At 51.0% G+C, this 19,396-nt stretch overlaps 1 protein-coding gene across 1 annotated transcript in view; it reads left to right on the plus strand.

Moving 5' to 3' along the window:
* Positions 1-19,396, plus strand: part of KNL1 (kinetochore scaffold 1) — a 24,920-nt gene continuing 5,524 nt past the window's right edge. The window contains exons 1-22 of the mRNA XM_061573640.1: positions 1-34; positions 591-636; positions 783-825; positions 1,784-1,837; positions 1,979-2,055; positions 2,671-2,711; positions 4,019-4,067; positions 4,169-4,194; positions 4,992-5,044; positions 5,785-5,866; positions 6,434-10,057; positions 10,552-10,674; positions 11,193-11,368; positions 12,177-12,303; positions 12,866-12,924; positions 13,522-13,620; positions 14,013-14,134; positions 14,853-14,937; positions 16,724-16,840; positions 17,167-17,251; positions 17,761-17,835; positions 19,067-19,106. Of these exons, the coding sequence (XP_061429624.1) occupies positions 605-636; positions 783-825; positions 1,784-1,837; positions 1,979-2,055; positions 2,671-2,711; positions 4,019-4,067; positions 4,169-4,194; positions 4,992-5,044; positions 5,785-5,866; positions 6,434-10,057; positions 10,552-10,674; positions 11,193-11,368; positions 12,177-12,303; positions 12,866-12,924; positions 13,522-13,620; positions 14,013-14,134; positions 14,853-14,937; positions 16,724-16,840; positions 17,167-17,251; positions 17,761-17,835; positions 19,067-19,106 (5,189 nt within the window). The 5' untranslated portion in view covers positions 1-34; positions 591-604. The remainder of the gene's footprint in view (positions 35-590; positions 637-782; positions 826-1,783; positions 1,838-1,978; positions 2,056-2,670; positions 2,712-4,018; positions 4,068-4,168; positions 4,195-4,991; positions 5,045-5,784; positions 5,867-6,433; positions 10,058-10,551; positions 10,675-11,192; positions 11,369-12,176; positions 12,304-12,865; positions 12,925-13,521; positions 13,621-14,012; positions 14,135-14,852; positions 14,938-16,723; positions 16,841-17,166; positions 17,252-17,760; positions 17,836-19,066; positions 19,107-19,396) is intronic.

Here is a 19,396-nt window from a genome sequence, read left to right on the forward strand (position 1 = left end):
GGTCAAGTCTTGGTCGTGCTCGGCCTTCCCAGCGGTACGGGGGCCATGCCACGGAAACTCAAGGAGATTGAGGCTTGGAAGAGATGAGGACACTGGGACTCAAGGAGATGATGGGGACATTGGGACTCAAGGAGATGATGGGGACATTGGGACTCAGGGAGATGATGGGGACATTGGGACTCAGGGAGATGATGGGGACATTGGGACTCAGGGAGATGATGGGGACATTGGGACTCAAGGAGATGATGGGGACATTGGGACTCAAGGAGATGATGGGGACATTGGGACTCAGGGAGATGGGGAAATTGGGACTCATGGGGACACAGGGACTCAGGGGATACAGGGACTCAAGCTGTCAAGTATACAATCGGAGTGGAGGTAGCTGTACACGGTCAGGAGTAGTGGATGCTTGCTGAGCTATGGATTGCAAGATCTTATCAATGATGAGTATGCTGCCCCTTAACTTTTATTCAGACTCGCATATGGGGGGGGGGGGGGGGTGAGAAGTGTTCTGACGTGAGCAATGATGGTGATCGCGATGCCAATGATCGTAAACGATGGCGATCACAGTCCGTTTCCTCTGTTTGTAGGAAAATCAGCGGAGATGTTTGCCGACGACGACGAGAGCGAGAACAGGTTTCGTGTACCCTCGAACTACCTCTCCCCCATTCCCTATCCACACGCAGCACCCACATCTCTTGTCAGCCCTTTCCCGCCACGACTGTCTTTGTGTGACCAACCCCTTGTCCAACTCGGTCGTGTGTGTGTTGTGTGTTTTGCAGCGCGCAAGCCTCGCAGGCGAACCACAGGAAGAGGCTTTCTTCGGTAAGCGCCTCTTCTGCTGTGGTGTGCTTTTTGACCAAGTGGCAGGCTGCGATGCCCCCCCTGCCCTGCCAGGGTTGAACGAGGCCAGTGTGAAGTTCGCCTGCTGATGGGGATTGTGCCAGGATAGTTGTTTTTTCACGATAACAATTTGTTACGGTGTCGAAGTTCACAATTCGATTATTTATCACCGTATCGGTTTCCGAATAACTGCGGTTATATGTCACGTGTTGGTTTGCTGTACCTCAAATATGAATGTGAGGAGTCCAAAAAGTTAAACTTGCAGTGCACTCTCCATAAGAGTGCCATCAGTCTTTTAATATTTGCAACGTGACAATCTGTAACACTTAGAACTGTCAGAAACACAAGCAATTAAATCAAATTAACTACAACAATAGGCTATGCTTTAAGTTGTAATTGATGAAAATAAGCACGTTTAATGGGTAATAAAGCTGTTTATTTACAACTCTTTTCTTGGATTTTCTGTTTGCACATAGTCACTTTAAGATATTTTCTTGTTCATGTTTTTTTGTTTGTTGCGGTTGCACCCGATTCAAGAGCCGAATGGCTCACAGGGCTATACCTAATAAATTAACTTTGAACTTTAACTCTTGTGTTATTTCGAAAAAAAATTGTGAGGTGTGATATAGCAACGATGTTTTGCAAACTGAACGATACAGTTATCGTTGACATATCGTAAAATATTCCACATGGTTGTCATCTTGCAGCAGCCTTATTGCGAGGCCACTGTCGAAGTTGGGTTTCAACGCTGCTTTCATAAGTTTGCCATTTGACCCCGAACTGAGATTTCACTGGTGGCTGAGTATGTTGACCCCTCGACGTTAGGACCGACTGATTGGAAATATTGTCTGGTGCTCGCTGGATGTGTTCCAACCCCACAATGGCACCCTCGGTGTGCTGTGCCGTGTCGCTAATGGACGCCCCGTCTCCTTCCCCACAGATCCTGAAAGTCCCGGAGAAACCGGTTTTGGAAGAGCGAGATGACAATAAAATGGTAACGTAGCAGGCGGCGGATCTGCCGTCCTTTCAAGTCCGCACCGGTGCGATGCGAGGTGGAAAAGTTATGCTCGTGATGCCCCCCCGCTGATGATTCACACCACGTAACTTTCGTGCGACGTTTTCCCTTCACCCCCAGCAGGCAGACACGATGGTGCGCAGGAAGTCTTTGAAGCTTTCGCGGAGGGTCAGCTTCGCCACAACAGACCACGTGAAGTAAGAGAGTGCTTCCCGCTGGGTTACGCAGCCTGCTTTAAAAATCAAGGTCAAGGGGTCACCATGGCCAATGTCATTGATGGACACCATGCCTTCTGTCCATTAATGACACCACATCTAGTGGTTGCAAAGTTGACATCTGATGCAATATGGTGCAATGCTCACTGCTAGAATTCATCACCCCTTGATTATCCAGGGTGAGGTGGAAATGGGAGTCTGGATTTAACTCGGATAACACAAAACTTGTAACTTAGGCTAACGACATATAATACTGTAATTGTGTACCCACATACAATGGGGGTGAAGCTGTAGAATGTGCATTTGCTTTAATTGTGCCTTAGAGTTATTGCTTTACTTGAATTTTTTTTCGTGGTCACATGGGTAATTGAGTGACTGATCCTTGGTAAGTGAGAAGCAACTAATAATTAAATCGTCAGGAGTGTTTTTCAGTTTTTGTAAGCGTGGTTGTTTGCATCCCAGATAAAAACCACCTGTGGATAGCCAAGAGCGAGCTAATTGGGAGAAAAGCTATAATGTATGACAATCTGTAAATTAACTATTATGTCTGTTTGTGTGAAGTTGCATAGGTAACTCTGTTATGCATCACTCTTGCAGAGAATTCAACACAGAGACGACTTTTCTTGGTGTCAGCGTTGGTAAGTTTACGCAAACAATCATTTCACTAACAAAGCCATGCTTGTTGCCAAGCGTGGAACGATTCGCCACCCATGCGATTTTCCGTCACGATTACTTTTAATAATCAAGAAGGATTACGTTTTTTTCCTTGTCTGGGTGTGAACCGAGAAATTAAAAAATTTACTTTTCCATACGCAGATTGAATGGAAAATCTAATATACGGTAAATTTTAAATAATCCAGAGTAATGAAGCAGAGGAATGATCCACATGAAAGAAGCACACAGATAATAAAAAACATGAGTTTGGCTATATAACCATACTTTGTAGAATGCGGGTTATGACCTGGAATGCGTCGCCTGTATGTATTTTTTCCCTTATTAAAGTAATACATTTACTTGCTGGTATGTTTGCGCCTGCTTGGGTACTAACCAGAGGTGGGACAAAGTCATTGTTATGCAAGTCCAAGTCGAGTCTGAAGTCATCAAATTCATGACTCGAGTCTGACTCGAGTCCAAGTCACATGACTCGAGTCCACACCTCAGAGGTGGGACAAAGTCATTGTTATGCAAGTCCAAGTCGAGTCTGAAGTCATCAAATTCATGACTCGAGTCTGACTCGAGTCCAAGTCACATGACTCGAGTCCACACCTCTGGTACTAACCATCCATGACTGAGAAGCGGCTAACGATAGAGCTAGCCTGTGAGGATGATCACTTGTTGACTGATTAGGATCAATTCTACACAATAGATTTTTAAAGCGCACGATTTGACGCATGTATCATGAGTGTAATGCCGAAGTCACCTTGCCGAACTATCTTGTTGCTTTTGTTGTGTTCTGCAAGTGTTCAGAAATGTCCTATGTTAGACACTGCAACTTATTTTGCAACATCGTTCCACATTACAATCTGCACCAGGGGTCGGCAACCAACATAACGTGGGCATTTTTTTTATAATTTGGTACAAAACTCAATATTTCAAGAGCCACAATGCAATGTGAATACACACATAGATTACGTCACGAGGCAGTCCATAAAAAGCCACATGCAGCTCTGGAACCGCAGGTTGCCGACCCCCTAGTTTACACGGAGATGACAACACAGCAAGTTGGCTTGTGGTGGAGCCATCTGTGTGCGTCGTCGAGAGTTATCCTCCAGTATGTGTGGTGTGTATTCTCCGGTTACATTGGTTTCCTCCCACAAGAAGCCAAACGCTCTTTTATGAAGAAGTTAGCCCAACCATCCTGTTGCGGGACTGTCCTGGAGTGTAAGCGTCCTGAGGCCGTGAAAGGCTTTTGTGGAAAATTAATTACCGTTTTGTCTTTAAACAGATGGTGAACCTCCAGGGAAGGTTGAAGCTGGTCTCTGTGAGGACGCAAGGTGAGGTGGCTGTCGTAAACGAATACTGCTTGAATGGAAGCTACGCTAGCTGTGGGCTGAGCTAATGAACCTCCGTTCTTTCTCCGTGCGCGTGTGTGCAGCCTTCCTGTGGGGCAGAAGATAGCAGGTAAGACTACGACCTGCCCCCCCCCCCACGATGTTAATGCACGTGCCACACAAGCAGATGTCACAACTGCTTCTGAGATACCTACAAGAGACCCGTCTTAGAGGCGATGCACTTTTCCATACGCCCTGCGGTAGACGAATGTTTGTCACATGACAAACTTATTTATAAATGTTTTATGGGTGCCACGGTGGGGAGATGTTAACCACCTTGCCTGGTATACAGGAGGTTGTGGGTTCGATCTCGACCCTGATGCCTGTATATTTGGAGTTTGTGTGTTTCTTCCCGTGGTCGCGGGGATTTTTCTCCGGGTCCTCCGGTTTTTTCCTCCACATTTATAAACGTTCATTTAAAGTATTTGCCTGCTATACATTTCCACAAGATAAGCCGCTTCGTTGCGCTATCATTTGTGGCCAGGTCGCTTCTGAAAAAGCTCTATAGCTCAGTGGGCCTTTCCTGGTAAAATGAAAATAGTACAGTTTAATCCTCAGAGCTGAAATAAGCTAAATGAAGTGAAAACCGATATTTAACAAGATGCTAAGTTTTTTATGCCGTCATTGACCATGCCGAAGCTGTCAACGATACTCGATAACCCAATTTAATCATGAGTGTTTGAAACCCAAATTTGAAACCAAGAACTCCGCGGCACTGACTCAACGTCTCTGACACGGCCAATGTGAGACCGCATAGCCATCCAGTCAAACTCTGTTGGTCGCTCTATGTCAGGAGGCTCATAATCTGCGAACGAAATGTCTCGGCAGTTACAAGCGTGTGACCGTGTGTACTTGTGTGTGGCTTAGGATTGGACACTCTGCTGCATGGGCCCATCCAGAACCCAGCCCAACTCACCGAGGTCAGCAGTTTCTCCTCTCTGCTCCGAGCCAAGCAGGACCCAACCTTGCTGTTGTAGCTACGGCAGGAGGGGAAATTAGTTTTATGGAGAAAACCATTCACACCTTTCTCGATCCCATCTGTTCTCCTGCGTGCAAAATGATGAATAGCAGCTTACAAGTCCATGTCCAGATGAATTTATAACTAACTTTATTTTTTATTTTACCAGAAAAGGGCCACTGAGCTATATAACTCTTTTTCAGAAACGACCTGGCCACATATGATAGCCTAATGAAGTGGCTTATCATGTGGAAATTTATCGCAGCCAAATACTCCAAATGCATGCTTCTAAATGTGGAGGGAAAACTAGGAGAAGCTGAAGAAAAATTCACATGACCACGGGGAGAGAGACACGTAAACTCCAAATATACACCAGGTATCCAGAGTTGACATGCAGTGAATTGCTTCGATGCCTCCGTTGAGTTTTTAAAGTTCACAGTGGTTCACTGCCATGTGGTATCGCATCGTGACTCGCATCGAGACTCGCGGGCTTGCATAGAGTTTTCAGTGGTTCACTACTTTGTAGGTTTACATAGTGAGGTAGAGAGAAGGTATGTCCTGCTCGGTGACGAATGTCCGCAAATTATTTATGGGTGGCAGCAAAACTTCACCCCACAAACGAGGACACGATCAGCCGAGTTGATTCGATGTGGGAGGTTGAGGACACAAAGCTGGAGGTTGTTTTTTTTATTGTTTCCACAGGATGGAGAGGATCTTCCGATTATTCCGGCAGCAGCAAAGGCCCCAGCTGGGGCAGCCAAGTTTGAAAAGATCGACTTCAAAGGTGCAGCAAGCAGCCCTGTGTTTAAAACGAGCAACGTTGACACGCGTGATTATCCATGTTCATAAATCCTAACCCTAACCCATCGTGCCTGGTGAGTGGGGAAACCATTTAATTCTCCTTTTATATGCAAATACTGTAAAATTCAGCTTGATAAACTATTTTGATGCATCATGGCCGTTATTTTTTACTCTTACAGCCATTAATGTACGAGCTGTCTCCATATGCCTGGCCGACTCTCCGTCTGTTTGGAATGGGCGGCAAGGGCGGGGGACTACGGTAACGCTCGTGAACATTATCCAACGTGAACAAAACCTTAGTATAAAGTTATGTTACTCTAAGGGACTTACCCTGTTGAAAAGTGGCAAAATTGACCGAAGGCTTGCCTTCACCTTGCCCAGCTGTCTGACCCTCATTGTCTTACTGCAGCTCGCGCACCTTGCTCGAGCGCTACCCTTATTGCCGGAAATGAAATACTTCCGAGTATCCATGCAGAGCATTACGGAACCCCGGGTTTATGAATCGTTAAACTAACGTTAGCTTCCCCATCGCCACGTTGTGTCCCCCAAGAAACGTTGAAGAGGCTCAACAGGGGCAAGCCGGAGCCTGGCGGACACCGCTTCTTCTCGGATCCGTTCTGCGCGGGCGAGGGGCTGGCTGACGTCGGGCCGAGCACCGTCGCCCAGGCGAACCGACCAGCGCCGCCGAAGCCGACGCAGGGCGACGTGCCCGCTTTTCCCGCAGGGGTCCCCCACTCCATGCTCGACCGCACTGCCATTTTCGAGGACGACGCGATGGACATGACGGTCGGCGTCACTGCCCTCATTGAGGGCGACTTTGTTGAGCCCTTGCGCAACAAACGCACGGCGGTCCAGCCGCAGACACGGCGCGACGACCCCTATTGCCCGCCCTCTGTTCCCTTCCTGGCGCCGGCGAACGGGAAAAGGGGGGGAGAAGCAGAGGAGGAGATGGAGATGACTCGCAGTCACACGGTCGTGATCCGGACGCAAGAGGAGGTAGAGACGCAGCCTGGTGGGGTGAAGGCTTCCGTGCCGTACGGGCATAAGTCTACGTACGTTCCCAAAGCGGTGGACTTGGCCGGGAGTCGCACGCCGTTTGGGCTCAGGGAGGCCGAGCACGCGACCCCGCGAAGGTCAGCGCCGAGAGAAGACCAGCCGCCGCGTCACGATGTCACGATCGGGTTTGAAGGCAACGAGGTTGACATGGAGATGACCAAAAGTCACACCGTAGTGATTCGTAGCGACCCGACAATATCTCTCAGGGAGAATTACGATGAGGCTGACATGGAGATGACAAGAAGCCACACAGCAGTGATCCGTAGCGACCCAACAAGATATCTAGGAGAGAAGTACGAAGAAGCTGACATGGAGATGACAAGAAGCCACACAGCGATGATTTGTAACGACCCAACAAGATCTCTCAGGGAGAAGTATGAAGAAACTGACATGGAGATGACAAGAAGCCACACAGCGATGATTCGTCACGACCCAACAAGATCTCTCAGGGAGAAGTACGAAGAAACTGACATGGAGATGACAAGAAGCCACACAGCGGTGATTTGTAACGACCCAACAAGATCTCTCAGGGAGAAGTATGAAGAAGCTGACATGGAGATGACAAGAAGCCACACAGCGATGATCCGTCACGACCCAACAAGATCTCTCAGGGAGAAGTACGAAGAAACTGACATGGAGATGACAAGAAGCCACACAGCGGTGATTTGTAACGACCCAACAAGATCTCTCAGGGAGAAGTATGAAGAAGCTGACATGGAGATGACAAGAAGCCACACAGCGATGATCCGTCACGACCCAACAAGATCTCTCAGGGAGAAGTACGAAGAAACTGACATGGAGATGACAAGAAGCCACACAGCGGTGATTCGTAGCGACCCAACAAGATCTCTAGGAGAGAAGTATGGAGAAGCTGACATGGAGATGACCAAAAGTCACACCGTAGTGATTCGTAACGAGCCAACAAGAACTCTAGGAGAGAAGTACGGAGAAGCTGACATGGAGATGACAAGAAGCCACACAGCGATGATTCGTCACGACCCAACAAGAACTCTCGGGGAGAAGTACGAAGAAACTGACATGGAGATGACAAGAAGCCACACAGCGGTGATTCGTCACGACCCAACAAGATCTCTCAGGGAGAAGTACGAAGAAACTGACATGGAGATGACAAGAAGCCACACAGCGGTGATTCGTAGCGATGCAACAAGATCTCTAGGAGAGAAGTATGGAGAAGCTGACATGGAGATGACAAGAAGCCACACAGCGATGATCCGTCACGACCCAACAAGAACTCTCGGGGAGAAGTACGAAGAAGCTGACATGGAGATGACAAGAAGCCACACAGCGATGATTCGTAACGACCCAACAAGATCTCTCAGGGAGAAGTACGAAGAAACTGACATGGAGATGACAAGAAGCCACACAGCGGTGATTCGTAGCGACCCAACAAGATCTCTAGGAGAGAAGTATGGAGAAGCTGACATGGAGATGACCAAAAGTCACACCGTAGTGATTCGTAACGAGCCAACAAGAACTCTAGGAGAGAAGTACGAAGAAACTGACATGGAGATGACAAGAAGCCACACAGCGATGATTCGTAGCGACCCAACAATATCTCTAGGAGAGAAGTATGGAGAAGCTGACATGGAGATGACCAAAAGTCACACCGTAGTGATTCGTAACGAGCCAACAAGATCTCTCGGAGAGAAGTACGAAGAAGCTGACATGGAGATGACAAGAAGCCACACCGCGGTAATTCGTAACGATGTAACTACTAGACCTCTCGCAGAAAATTACAATGCTGCCACACAGGAGCTGCGAGCTCGGCCATCCAACGTTGCGCCGCGTGGAAACAGAACTGTAATATTTCACGACGAGGACAAGGTGGAGGTCGCGAGGTGCCAAACAGTGGCGATCACTGGAGAGGGGCTGCGGGGTGTCACGACTAATGAGCCACCGAGAGCTTTGAACACCAAGAAGACCGGTGGCGCCAAGAGCAATGTCGTGGCGCCGAAGAGCATCAGCAACAGCAGCAGCGCGATCATCGAATGCGAGACGACACAACTGCTCGGCAACCCGCAGCCGGCTCGAGTAGAACCTAAGCACGTGAGCGTCGGAGACCGGCGAGCTTCGCCACCGGAGGAGGTCGAAATCCGGCCTTGTGGAAGTGGTGCGGCCGCAGCTGATGGTGGCCGTGGTGTGCATGAGGGCAGCACACGGTCCAATCGCCCCATCACGATGGAACAACCGGTGGCGACCGCAGAGTTTGGTGGGCAGGCCGGGGCAGGGAGAGACAGTGGAGAGGCCAGAGGGGATGGGCATCAGTGGGCAAGGACGGACGGCGAGGGACGCACTACGGCGGCCGACACCGAGCCGATCGTCCGGGCCGCTGCGGCGAACAACGTGACGATTCCGCGGCTCTGCACGGTCGCGCGAGACGCCGAGTCGGTGGAGCCGGGGAAGTTGCTGGAGGCGGCCGAGCTGCCGGCGAGGGCGCAGCCGAAAGCCATCGAGGAGGTGAGCTCACTCGGCAAGTCTGGCCATTTGGGCGCAGAAGAAAACAAAGTAAAGTTGGCTGGTGCAGGCGTATTCGAAAGCAGAACGGACAAGGTCCCTAAGGAACTTCTGGGGTCGCCAGTAAAGGAGCCGGCGGCATTATCGGTGGAGCCAAGTAGCGCTCGTCTGGAGATGAAATGCGATGCCGCCGTGACGGAGGTGGCGGCGGCAAGACCAACGGACAACCCCACGACTTTCCTGCTGAGAAAGCAGCTGGACAAGAGGCTGTCGCTCATGACCCTCCACGAGCAGCAGCTGCAGCGCAAGCAGCCGGGTGCGGGCGAGCACGGTACCCACCGGCGCGCCACCATGCTGCTGCCGTTCGCCTCCGCCGACGGGGACACTCGGCCCCACACGGACATCCTGCTTGGCAGGCGCTACTCGTCCGCCATGGCGCTGACGCCCGAGTGCACGCGCGCCGTGCGACGCCGGCTGTCGATGCTGCAAGCGGCGCGAGCGAGGGGGGCGGGCGGCGGCGACGACGACGACGCCACGGCGAGCAACAGGAGGCTAACCACCTCGGACCGGCTCGGCCAGCTGATGCCGCTGCTTACCAAGCAGGTCCAGCTCGCAGACCTGGAGATGGAGATGGCGCTGCAGGGTGGGTTTGAGAGCGCTCCGAGTCTGGGAAAGTTGCAAGGGGAACTGCTACTGGACGTGTCGCGATTCGCCCCCCGCGCCACCCAGCTATTCGAATAATTGTTATGGTTCAGGGCTGTGACTCGATTCAAGATTTGATTCTTTTTTTGTCTTGTTTGCACCGATAATACTTATAATTTCAATTGTGCAATGCTCGCAGCATTCATTCACTCTCGAAGAGACAACAAACTCAGGGGCGCGTACAAATACCCCTTTTACTGATGATAATAGGTGCTCTCTAACAGAAATTTCCCCCACAGTTTGTAAGACTACACTGACGGATCTATCTTTGTGTGTGTATAAATGTGTATGCGTGAAAGGGAGTCCTACGTGCCCTTACACCACCCCGTGTCCTTACACGACCCTTGCATATGTCTAGCCTTGTTGTCTCAATGGCCACTTTGCCAGGTCTATGTCTTGTCAATCCACAATGGGTGCGGGTGTTGGCGTTGGCAGGTGGGCACCTGTGTGAGGAGGCGCTGAAGGTGGTGTCCGAGATAGAGAAGGCCGGATCCCAGCAGGCAGTCACCCACGGTGATTTCCACACCTCGTACAATATGCAAGACGAGACTTTGCCGGGTGAGTGCGGTGAGAGGAGAGGGTGTTTGGTATTCATGCCGTTCTTATAGCGCAAGGGGTCGGCAACCCGTGGCTCCAGAGCCGCGTGCGGCTCTTTCAGGAGTGCTTCGTGACTTGTTAAGGATACACCGTCTTGTATTCACAACGTGCGTTGTGCCTCTTGAAGTATCTTTTTTTTTTACAGAATTCGAAAAAAATGTCTGCTCTTGTTATTTTGGTTGGCGACCCCTGTTATAGGGCAAGGCTATGATCGCGAAGGGAAGGCGCCGCTGGTGTTTCATGGGCACGTTTCGGAGTACATTCCCAGTCGGGTGCGATGTTGCAATGTGTAGTCCCAGCCGAGTAATTTACGGTGTCATTTTTAAAAGTTGGCAAATTTAATTTGCGGGTGCGTTTTTTTATTATTTTTTTGTTTGGCAAATCGTCACGCGCACATCTCTTTGCTAAGAATCGACGTTCAATTGATTTCACTCGCATGCCCCCCCCCCCCCCGACCGCTACGTTTCGCCGCTGCGCAGCTTCAACTGTTGGGCAGCAGGAGCTGTGGACGGGGCAGCTGGAGGAGCACACGGGAGGTGGGGGTACGGCGTGCCAAGCGGCGGCGCAGGGGAAGCGCGCCACGGAGGAAAGCGGCGGCGGCGGCGGCGGCAAGCGGCGACGCAGCGACAGGGACGGGGATACACTCGCCTGCATGGTAACCGTTTCCCCCGTCTCCACAGTAACCGCGTCCCCGTCTCCACGGTAACCGTGCCCCCGTCTCCACGGTAACCGTGCCCCCGTCTCCACGGTAACCGTGCCCCCGTCTCCACGGTAACCCTGTCCCCATCTTTAGAAACATGCGTTTAGAGTTATTGGCTGCTATACATTTCCACGATGATAAGCCACTTGGTTGAGTTCTCATTTGTGGCCAGGTTGCTTCTGAAAAAGAGCTACATCGCTCGGTGGACATTACCTGGAAAAAAAATAGAAGTAGAACATGGCCACCTCAAACATCAACTGTATCTCCATCTTCACTGTAACCCCTGCCCTGTATCCATGGTAACTCCTGCCCTGTCTCTATGGTAATTGTTGCCCTGTGTCTGAGGTAACCCTTCTGCCTGGTCTCCATTGCAAATGTTTCCCTTTCTTCTCGGTAACCTTTACCTGGTCACCGTGGTGATCTCTACCCTTTCTCCATGACAGCTGCTGCCCTGTATCCCCCGAGACTCCTACTCTGTCTGCTCAGAACCAGATTAAGGGCACTTAATGGATCCTTCGGAGTAATGCTAATTCATTACACAAGGAGCCAAAACTGTGGCACGATTAGAATTTCTTAGGCATTCGGTATAAAAATATATTTTAACGACTTAATACATCCTCACATGCCTGCTGTAATGGTGTAGTGTTGCAAGGTAAGAGTCTAAAGCGTTTTTGCCAGGGGCCTATTGCTGGCTGTGGTGGTGGAGGGGGGCAGGGGGGGGGGGGGGCTCTGTCAGTCTGATGCAATTGTGGGCCTGTGGCAGGACGAGCCCGAGGAGAAGGAGCAGGAGGGACCGACGTTCCTCCCGGCACTCCAGCTGTCCCTCTCTGCCGGACACGGTGAACTCCAGGCCTCGCCGAGCGGAGGCAACTCAAGGATCGTCACTGATGGTGAGCCGTGGTTGTAGCGGTTGTAGCGGTTGTAGCGGTGGTGTTGGCACCGCCACATTATTGTTCTTTTACTTTGTGTTTTGTGTGTGATATAACTGCGTGGAACTAGTACCCATCTATTTGCCCATTACATCTGGCAGTTCACCAGCATGGATTCAAGCAGTTTTGCTTGTGTTGGGTCAATATTGCTGGAAGTTAAACTTTGCCACCTGCAGCAAAAAACTACCGCAGACCGTGTCTGTGAAATGTAGCACCTCCCGAGAGAGCCTTGCGCTATAAGAAAAGGGCGGATACCAAACGAATAGATTTTATGAGCCGTGAACTTGTTTTTGGCCTCTTGGCTGGAATGACACCAGGAGCAACAACAACCGTTCCCACTGCGTGGACTTTCCTTCCGTGTAGTGCTCCGATGTGTTTTGGGTAGTGCTGTGCACTCTTCGGCATGACGTCCACGTGCTGAATCTGCCAGCACGTGGAGCGAAACGTCGTATGTCATGCCGAGACTAGACGCAGTGCAGGCCTTGAACACATTGGAGAGCTAAACAGCAATTCTTCTGCGCAGGGTTCATGCCAGCCATTGCCCAGGCCTGCCAAAACATCAGCCTCACCTCAAGCCACGAGGTGAGCCTCGCGTCGCGTGTGCCATTACCGTAGCCGCGGTGAAGGTTGCCCATCCCCTTCCCCGTCCCCCACCCACCCCCCCCCCCGTTGGTTCATTACATTCTCTGCTCCGGTGTTGCTCAAACTTGTTTGGCCCGTGGACCACACGGCCCTTCACCCCTGGTAACAAAACGAATGCATTCACTCTACTCTGAATGCTACTCGTGCACCTGCCATGCAGCGCTAGCCATGGGCCGCGACACGCCGGTTTAGTATTCGTGTAAATTGTCGCCGGCAATCATCGTCGCCCGCAATATTTGCTGTCGCCCGTTTTTTCATAACAAAAAAAATCGTTGCTGCCCAAACATGGATACATTTTATTCTTGCTCCCTCTCACGCCAGGGCATAGCACCTCGATGTCCACGGGAAGGGAGTTTCGCAATGTTTGTGTGGTCCACAAAACCCTCGTTGCTTCCACGGTGCTTCATTGCAGGGGTGCGTAGGCACCGCGGCCCGGCTAAAAATGTTGCCCCTTAAATGGTCCCGGACGTGTGGTGGAGTTCGGGGTGTCGCGTGGCTTCGTGTCTCACCTGCCCCTTCTGCCCCTTCGCGCTGCAGGGCTGGGTGGACGGCAACGTCACCATCCGGGCCTTCATGAAGAACATGCTGCTCGAAGCCACCGTGGCCCTATCCAGACATAGCGAGATCATGGTCATGGTAACCACATGCACGCTGTAACCACGCGTTGTTGTTACCCGTTGTAGCGGTGGTGTACGATTGCTTCCGATAGAAGATCACTTTGGACTTGCTTGAGTTACAATAGTAATAATAATGATGCCATTTCTCCAGGGAACCCACCCCACCCCCCTGAATCTCACAACTCATTTGAGCTTTTGGTCAGTGGGGATCGACTCGCATAAAAATGTCTCAGGTTCATGATATCTGTTGGAGATTGACTCAGTCCAACATCCCTCTGGGGCCTATTAAATAAGTACAACATTGTATAAAAACGATTGTTGGCGACTTCGATGCGAAAGAAGTTCAACGTGTACATATCTACCCGCCCATTGCCACGGATAACAAGAGTCGTCTGCGTTTCTCTCGGGCAGCCCCAGGAGGAGGAGGAGCGAGGGCAACGGCTGCGCAGGACGGTGCGGGAGAGGCATGTGGTCATCCCCAAGATGAGAGCCAAAGAAGAGCAACTTGGACGGATCCAGGAGCAGACGGCACAGTGAGACGGGGCGCTATCGAAGGGAACGTGGTTCTAGTCACGGGTGGGGAACCTTTTTTCTGCCAAGGGCCAATAACATAATTCGCGGGCCATACAAAGGTATCAACTTAAAGATTTAGCCTGTTATATTTGGTCAAACATTAAATTAACTCGCTCCTGATGTGATGGCTGGAACTGCCAAATGATTTCGTGAACCTTATACGGCCGGGCCGGATGTTCCCCACCCCTGTTCTAGTGTCGAGAGCAGTGGCTCCTAAACGTATTCAAACTAAAGTTTTTTATATTTTACCAGGTAAGGCCCACTGAGCTATGTAGCTTTTTTTCAGAAGTGATTTGGCTATCACAAATGATATGTCCACGAAGCGGCATATCGTGGAGGAATTCATAGCACTAGCCAAATACTCTAAATGCATGATGTTGATTCTAAATGTGAAGGGAAAATCCACACGACCACAGGGAGAACATGCAAACTTAAAATATAGAGCAGGCGTCAGGGTCGGGATCAAACCCACGACCTCCTGTATACCAGGCGAGGTAGTTAACATCTCTCCAGCTCAGTGGGCCTTACCTGGTAAAATAAAACAGATAGTTTAGTTTTAGTTTAACATTGTGCAAGGTGTGTTATGCGCTGTCATTGCGTTGAAAGTGATAAAGTCTGGGCCCACTGCTTGAGCGGCGTCTTGTGCCTACCGACGCTGCCTCCCTCTTTGCGAACCAGGCTCACCGGCGAGGGTGGAGATCGGTTGCTGAAGTCGCTGGACCCGCAGCTCTGCAGGAGGATGATGAGTTGCAAGCAGACGGAGGTGGGGACATTGACACTCGTTTACCCAGTCTCAAAGACTTGTTCGGGAGGGTCCTGCCAAGTTTTTTTCGCAGTAGGGGGTGATATCGCTGCTGTGTCTCATCCCGATTGAGTGATTTGCAGGTACTTTCTCAGCATTGGAATGTTTGGCCAATACCTGTAACAATGTTTTTGGGTTTTTTTGTTGCCATGGGAGGAAACCCATGCAGAACAGGGGCAGAATGTACAAACTCCACGGAGAAAGCCAGTCGGGAATCAAACCAAGGCCCTTCTTGCAGCGAGACCCTTTCCAGGGGTGGGGAACTTGTGGTGTACGGGCTGTATGCAGCCTGTCTCCATTTCATACGGCCCACGGCACCTACCATTTGAAAAGGCCTCCAAATTGTATTTACCTATCACTGCCAGCATCTTAATCTGCGCTAATCGGATACCAAAGTGGAATAATTTCGACCTGGTAACACTATTTTTTATTTTACAAATTATTTCTGGATGCCACGTTGGGTGGTGTCGCACAAGTCACAAGGAAACTCAACACATTCATCCAGAACACCATTCCCTTTAACGAGGAAAATAAGGGCCATTGCCTGAAACGTCGCCTATTATATATATAAGGCCACGGTGTTATTGTATGTGTAGGGGTGTTAGAGAGAGGGCCGTTATGCATGGCAGTCTATGGGAAACAAACACAGTAGGCGGGGCTACGTGTGTGCACAGGGAGATGCCCTCTGCGACGTCCGAGCCAGACACCCTGGGGGGGGGCTGGTTCGGCGTTACGATCCCCCGGGGCCCCACCCCTCAAGGAGGGGTTGGGTATAAAAGGGGATGTTATAAGGGCTCGAGTCAGTTATGTTAGAAGCTAACCAAGAAGACTGAAGACGTCTTAGATAGAGCCCTGGACTCCCCTCGTTCGATGTCCTTATCAGGGCCGGACAGGACAGAGCCAGTGGCGTGGTCCCGAGAGCCAGAGCCGGTGCTCTTGTAAGAGCTGGTCTGGGACTCCGGGTACCGGGCCCGACTTACCAGTGTCGGGCCAGACAGCCTCCCCTAGCTCATTAGTGGAGGACTAAGAGGCAGGCTAGGCTTAGCTAGGAAGTGTATCCTTAGCTAGTCGGGTGAGGGGGCCGATACCCCCTCCAGTGCTGTATGTCACATACGAGCTGTGTTAAATCAATATCCGTGTGCCTCAACCTCGGCGTCAAGTGTCTTCACCGGTACTTCATATGTATGTTGAACTTTTTTTGCACCGTACGTAGTCAACTGCGCTAATCGGAGGTGCGGGGGAAGGACAACAAACTGAACACAAAAGGCAGTTTGAAAGAAGTTAGTTTTCAATCTAAATTTAAAAGTGTGTAGCTCCAGTGGCTTCTTAATACGGGAAGGAAGAGCGTTTCAGACGGCTGCAGAAGGACATCTGAAAGCGCGCGATGTAGTGACCATCTTTGTTTGATGACTAGCCAAAAGCCGCTGCCAGGATGACCGGAGTTTGCGTGATGGTCTGTTCCTTGACGAGATCAGCAAGGTGGAATTGTGGTTCATTTTTGGCAAGCACTTTGTGTGTAATGAGTGCGACCTTATAACGCATTCGTTCGGCAATCGGAAGCCAATGCAGCTCGGCGAACTGTGGACAGACACGGTCTGATCTTGCGGAACGTGTGTTGAGTTCTTTCTGTTGAAATTTCCGCGCACTCCCAAGTCGCTTCTGCGAGGGCCCCTTGCGGCGACAGAGGCAGGCGGCGCTTGGCGGTGGGGCGGTGTTTGACGAGCGCGCGCCGTCTTTGCCCCGGCAGCACGACGAGTTCCTGACGGAGCTCAGGGCCGAGAGGGACTGCCTGCGGGATGAGGCGAAGCACGTGTACGCGCGTGGCAGCACGGAGCAGCTGACGGAGCTGCTCGCACAAATGCAGGTGGGTCCCCAGCGCGGAACAGAGCAAGGGGTCCCTTTTGACTCGAATGAATTGGTTTAATCACAGCCAGCTTTGCCCTGCTTGGTTCGGAACCGAGGAGCTCAGCCGTTGCCGGTTTAGCACTCTGACTTCCGAGCCCCTCGGATACCTCTAGAGAACCCAGTTTAATCGCAGCCAGTCGCGCCTGCCTGGTTTTGAACTTGGGATCTTAGCGGTGCCGGCTCAGCACTCCGACCTCTTGAGCCACCTGGCCGTCCCCCAGGAGCGAGCATATGAATGGAATCTTCTTTCGTCACACCGGGCGTCCCTTCTACTCCCCCATGCAGGGTCATCTAGAGGTTCTGGAGAATCGAGTGCAGCAGACTAAGAAGACCCTGGAGGACATCAACTTCCACATGGCGCAAATGGACGGTGAGACAAGAATGATACCCACCAGGCTCCTCATTGCACCATTGACATCTAATCCAAACCCCTTGGTGAATTTCACCACGAACCTCAATGCATACGCCCCCTGTCTACCTCTCCCCTCTCATCTCACTCTACTCTCCTCCACGCACTCTCCTACCTCTTACCTCTCATCTCACTCTACTCTCCTCCACACATTCTCCTACCTCTCCCCTCTCCCATCTCACTCTTCTCCCCTCCACGCACTCTCCTACCTCTCCCCTCTCATCTCACTCTACTCCCCTCCACACACTCTCCAACTTCTCCCCTGTTATCTCTTGAGATATGGTCGCATTTAGACGCTGTATAAATCCACGTGACATTTTTTCCGTTCGTCGTAGCTTAGGAATTCTTGCGCGCGCGGTTCAGCGTACACACCGTGAGCCTGCGAATCAACTTGAATGGATGACGACGACGACGATGACGCGGTGAGCGAATCGTGCCGTGTGTGACGCCCTCCTGGCTTGCCCGTGCAGACGAATCCAGGAACGACCAGGATCGCGTCGCCGAGCCAGTGCCGAGCCGCGCCCTGCTGCTCGACAAGAAGAACGGTACAGGGCCCCCCCCCCCGGCCCACGGCAGCGCTGCCCCCCTCGCCTGTTCCCCGTGGCCACTGAGAAGTCACCTCTCCCGGCTTCAGCGACAGCCCCAGCTCCCCCCCCCCATTGAGTATAGAACGATGAGTGCAGAACGACAACTAGCGCAATTATTAAAATGTCTGTAAGCCAAGACTGGTCATCACTCCGATACCGTAAGGGAGTTTGGACAAACAAACAATGCATCCTGTAGGGTATTTGGGGGCCCCAGGAACATCAGGCACCCCCCTGGCTACTTGTCCCCCTCCCCCCCACTCCTCTCCATGAGCTGTGGGGCTCAGTGGGCTGGGCTCCTCTCTGCAGGCAGCATCAATAGAGCACTGCGTTGGTGTGCCTGACATGTTGATGTACCAGTGGAGCCTGTACAATCCACTGCTGGATGAGGGCTTGCCCGTGCCGTGTGGGTGGTAGGGGGGTTATCTGACCATACCTGCCATGCTGGCCAGTACGGGTTGCTGAAGTCAGGAAATTATAAATGTGGGAGCATAGAAGTACTGCATCTCACTGGATTTGGCCGCACTGGCCTCGGTTGCACGTAACTTAAGCTCAAAAATCAAACGGCTCTCATCCAGTAGACGGACACCTCGGCTGCGTGTTCCCGCACGAGTCTTCGTCGGCGATAAAATAAATAAGATGGTACAGCGACTTGGATTAGAGCTGCATTGGAGAAGGCGTCAGGATTGGAGCGTCGCGATGTGAGAATTGCAATGGCTTTTTAAATCCTTTATATTAAGTTCGCTTGCTTGCGTGCTTGCTTGCTTGCTTAGGACCGTGCAAATCTTTCGGTCGTTTTTTAACCCACTTCCCGTGATCCAATCGAGCTGACATTTTCCACACAGACTCGTTGTGCCAGACAATTAATGTTCGTGAAAAAAAATTCCCAAAATTTTACACTTTCTAGGCAAAAAAAAATATTTTACATATATTCAAAAGAACTCATTCTTGGCTTTGGCTGAACGTCACAGTATAAGAGCCCAGAGCGTAACCCCTCCACAGGCCGTGGTGGAGTAGCGCAGTTGGTAGCGCCCTCGCTTCCCATGCCAAAGGTTGCGGGATCGATCCCCACGTCCTCCACAGGCGAATATATTTTTAAATCCTTTATATTAAGTTCGCTGCCACGCATATAAAGGATTTATAGTGAAAAACTTTGTTTTTACGGGTTATACTTATTGTTCTTTTTCTTCAGAACTGACGGAGCTGGCAAATGAGAAGAAGGAAGTGAAAAGGTAAAGGAGCCGGAGCAGAGGGTGGCTCCCCTCTGCTCCTTTAGTTGGCATTGGCGGTGACCTCATGGCCCAGCGATAGTGCGCTGGCCCCTTGTTTGGGAAGGTTCGCATCTGGCAGGCCGCCCCCGGTTATTACTGCGGTAGTGTAAAAATCGGCTTCGGACACCGAGGTCTCGAACTGTTACAGCCTCACGTCACTATTCATGACACTACTCTACACTACACTATAGACTACTATAAAATACACTACTATAAAATAGACTACACTACACTACTATACACTACACTAC

This window comes from Lethenteron reissneri, chromosome 53, assembly GCF_015708825.2.
Source record: "Lethenteron reissneri isolate LAM-NWPU_2019-01 chromosome 53, ASM1570882v1, whole genome shotgun sequence".
Classification (NCBI taxonomy): domain Eukaryota; kingdom Metazoa; phylum Chordata; class Hyperoartia; order Petromyzontiformes; family Petromyzontidae; genus Lethenteron; species Lethenteron reissneri.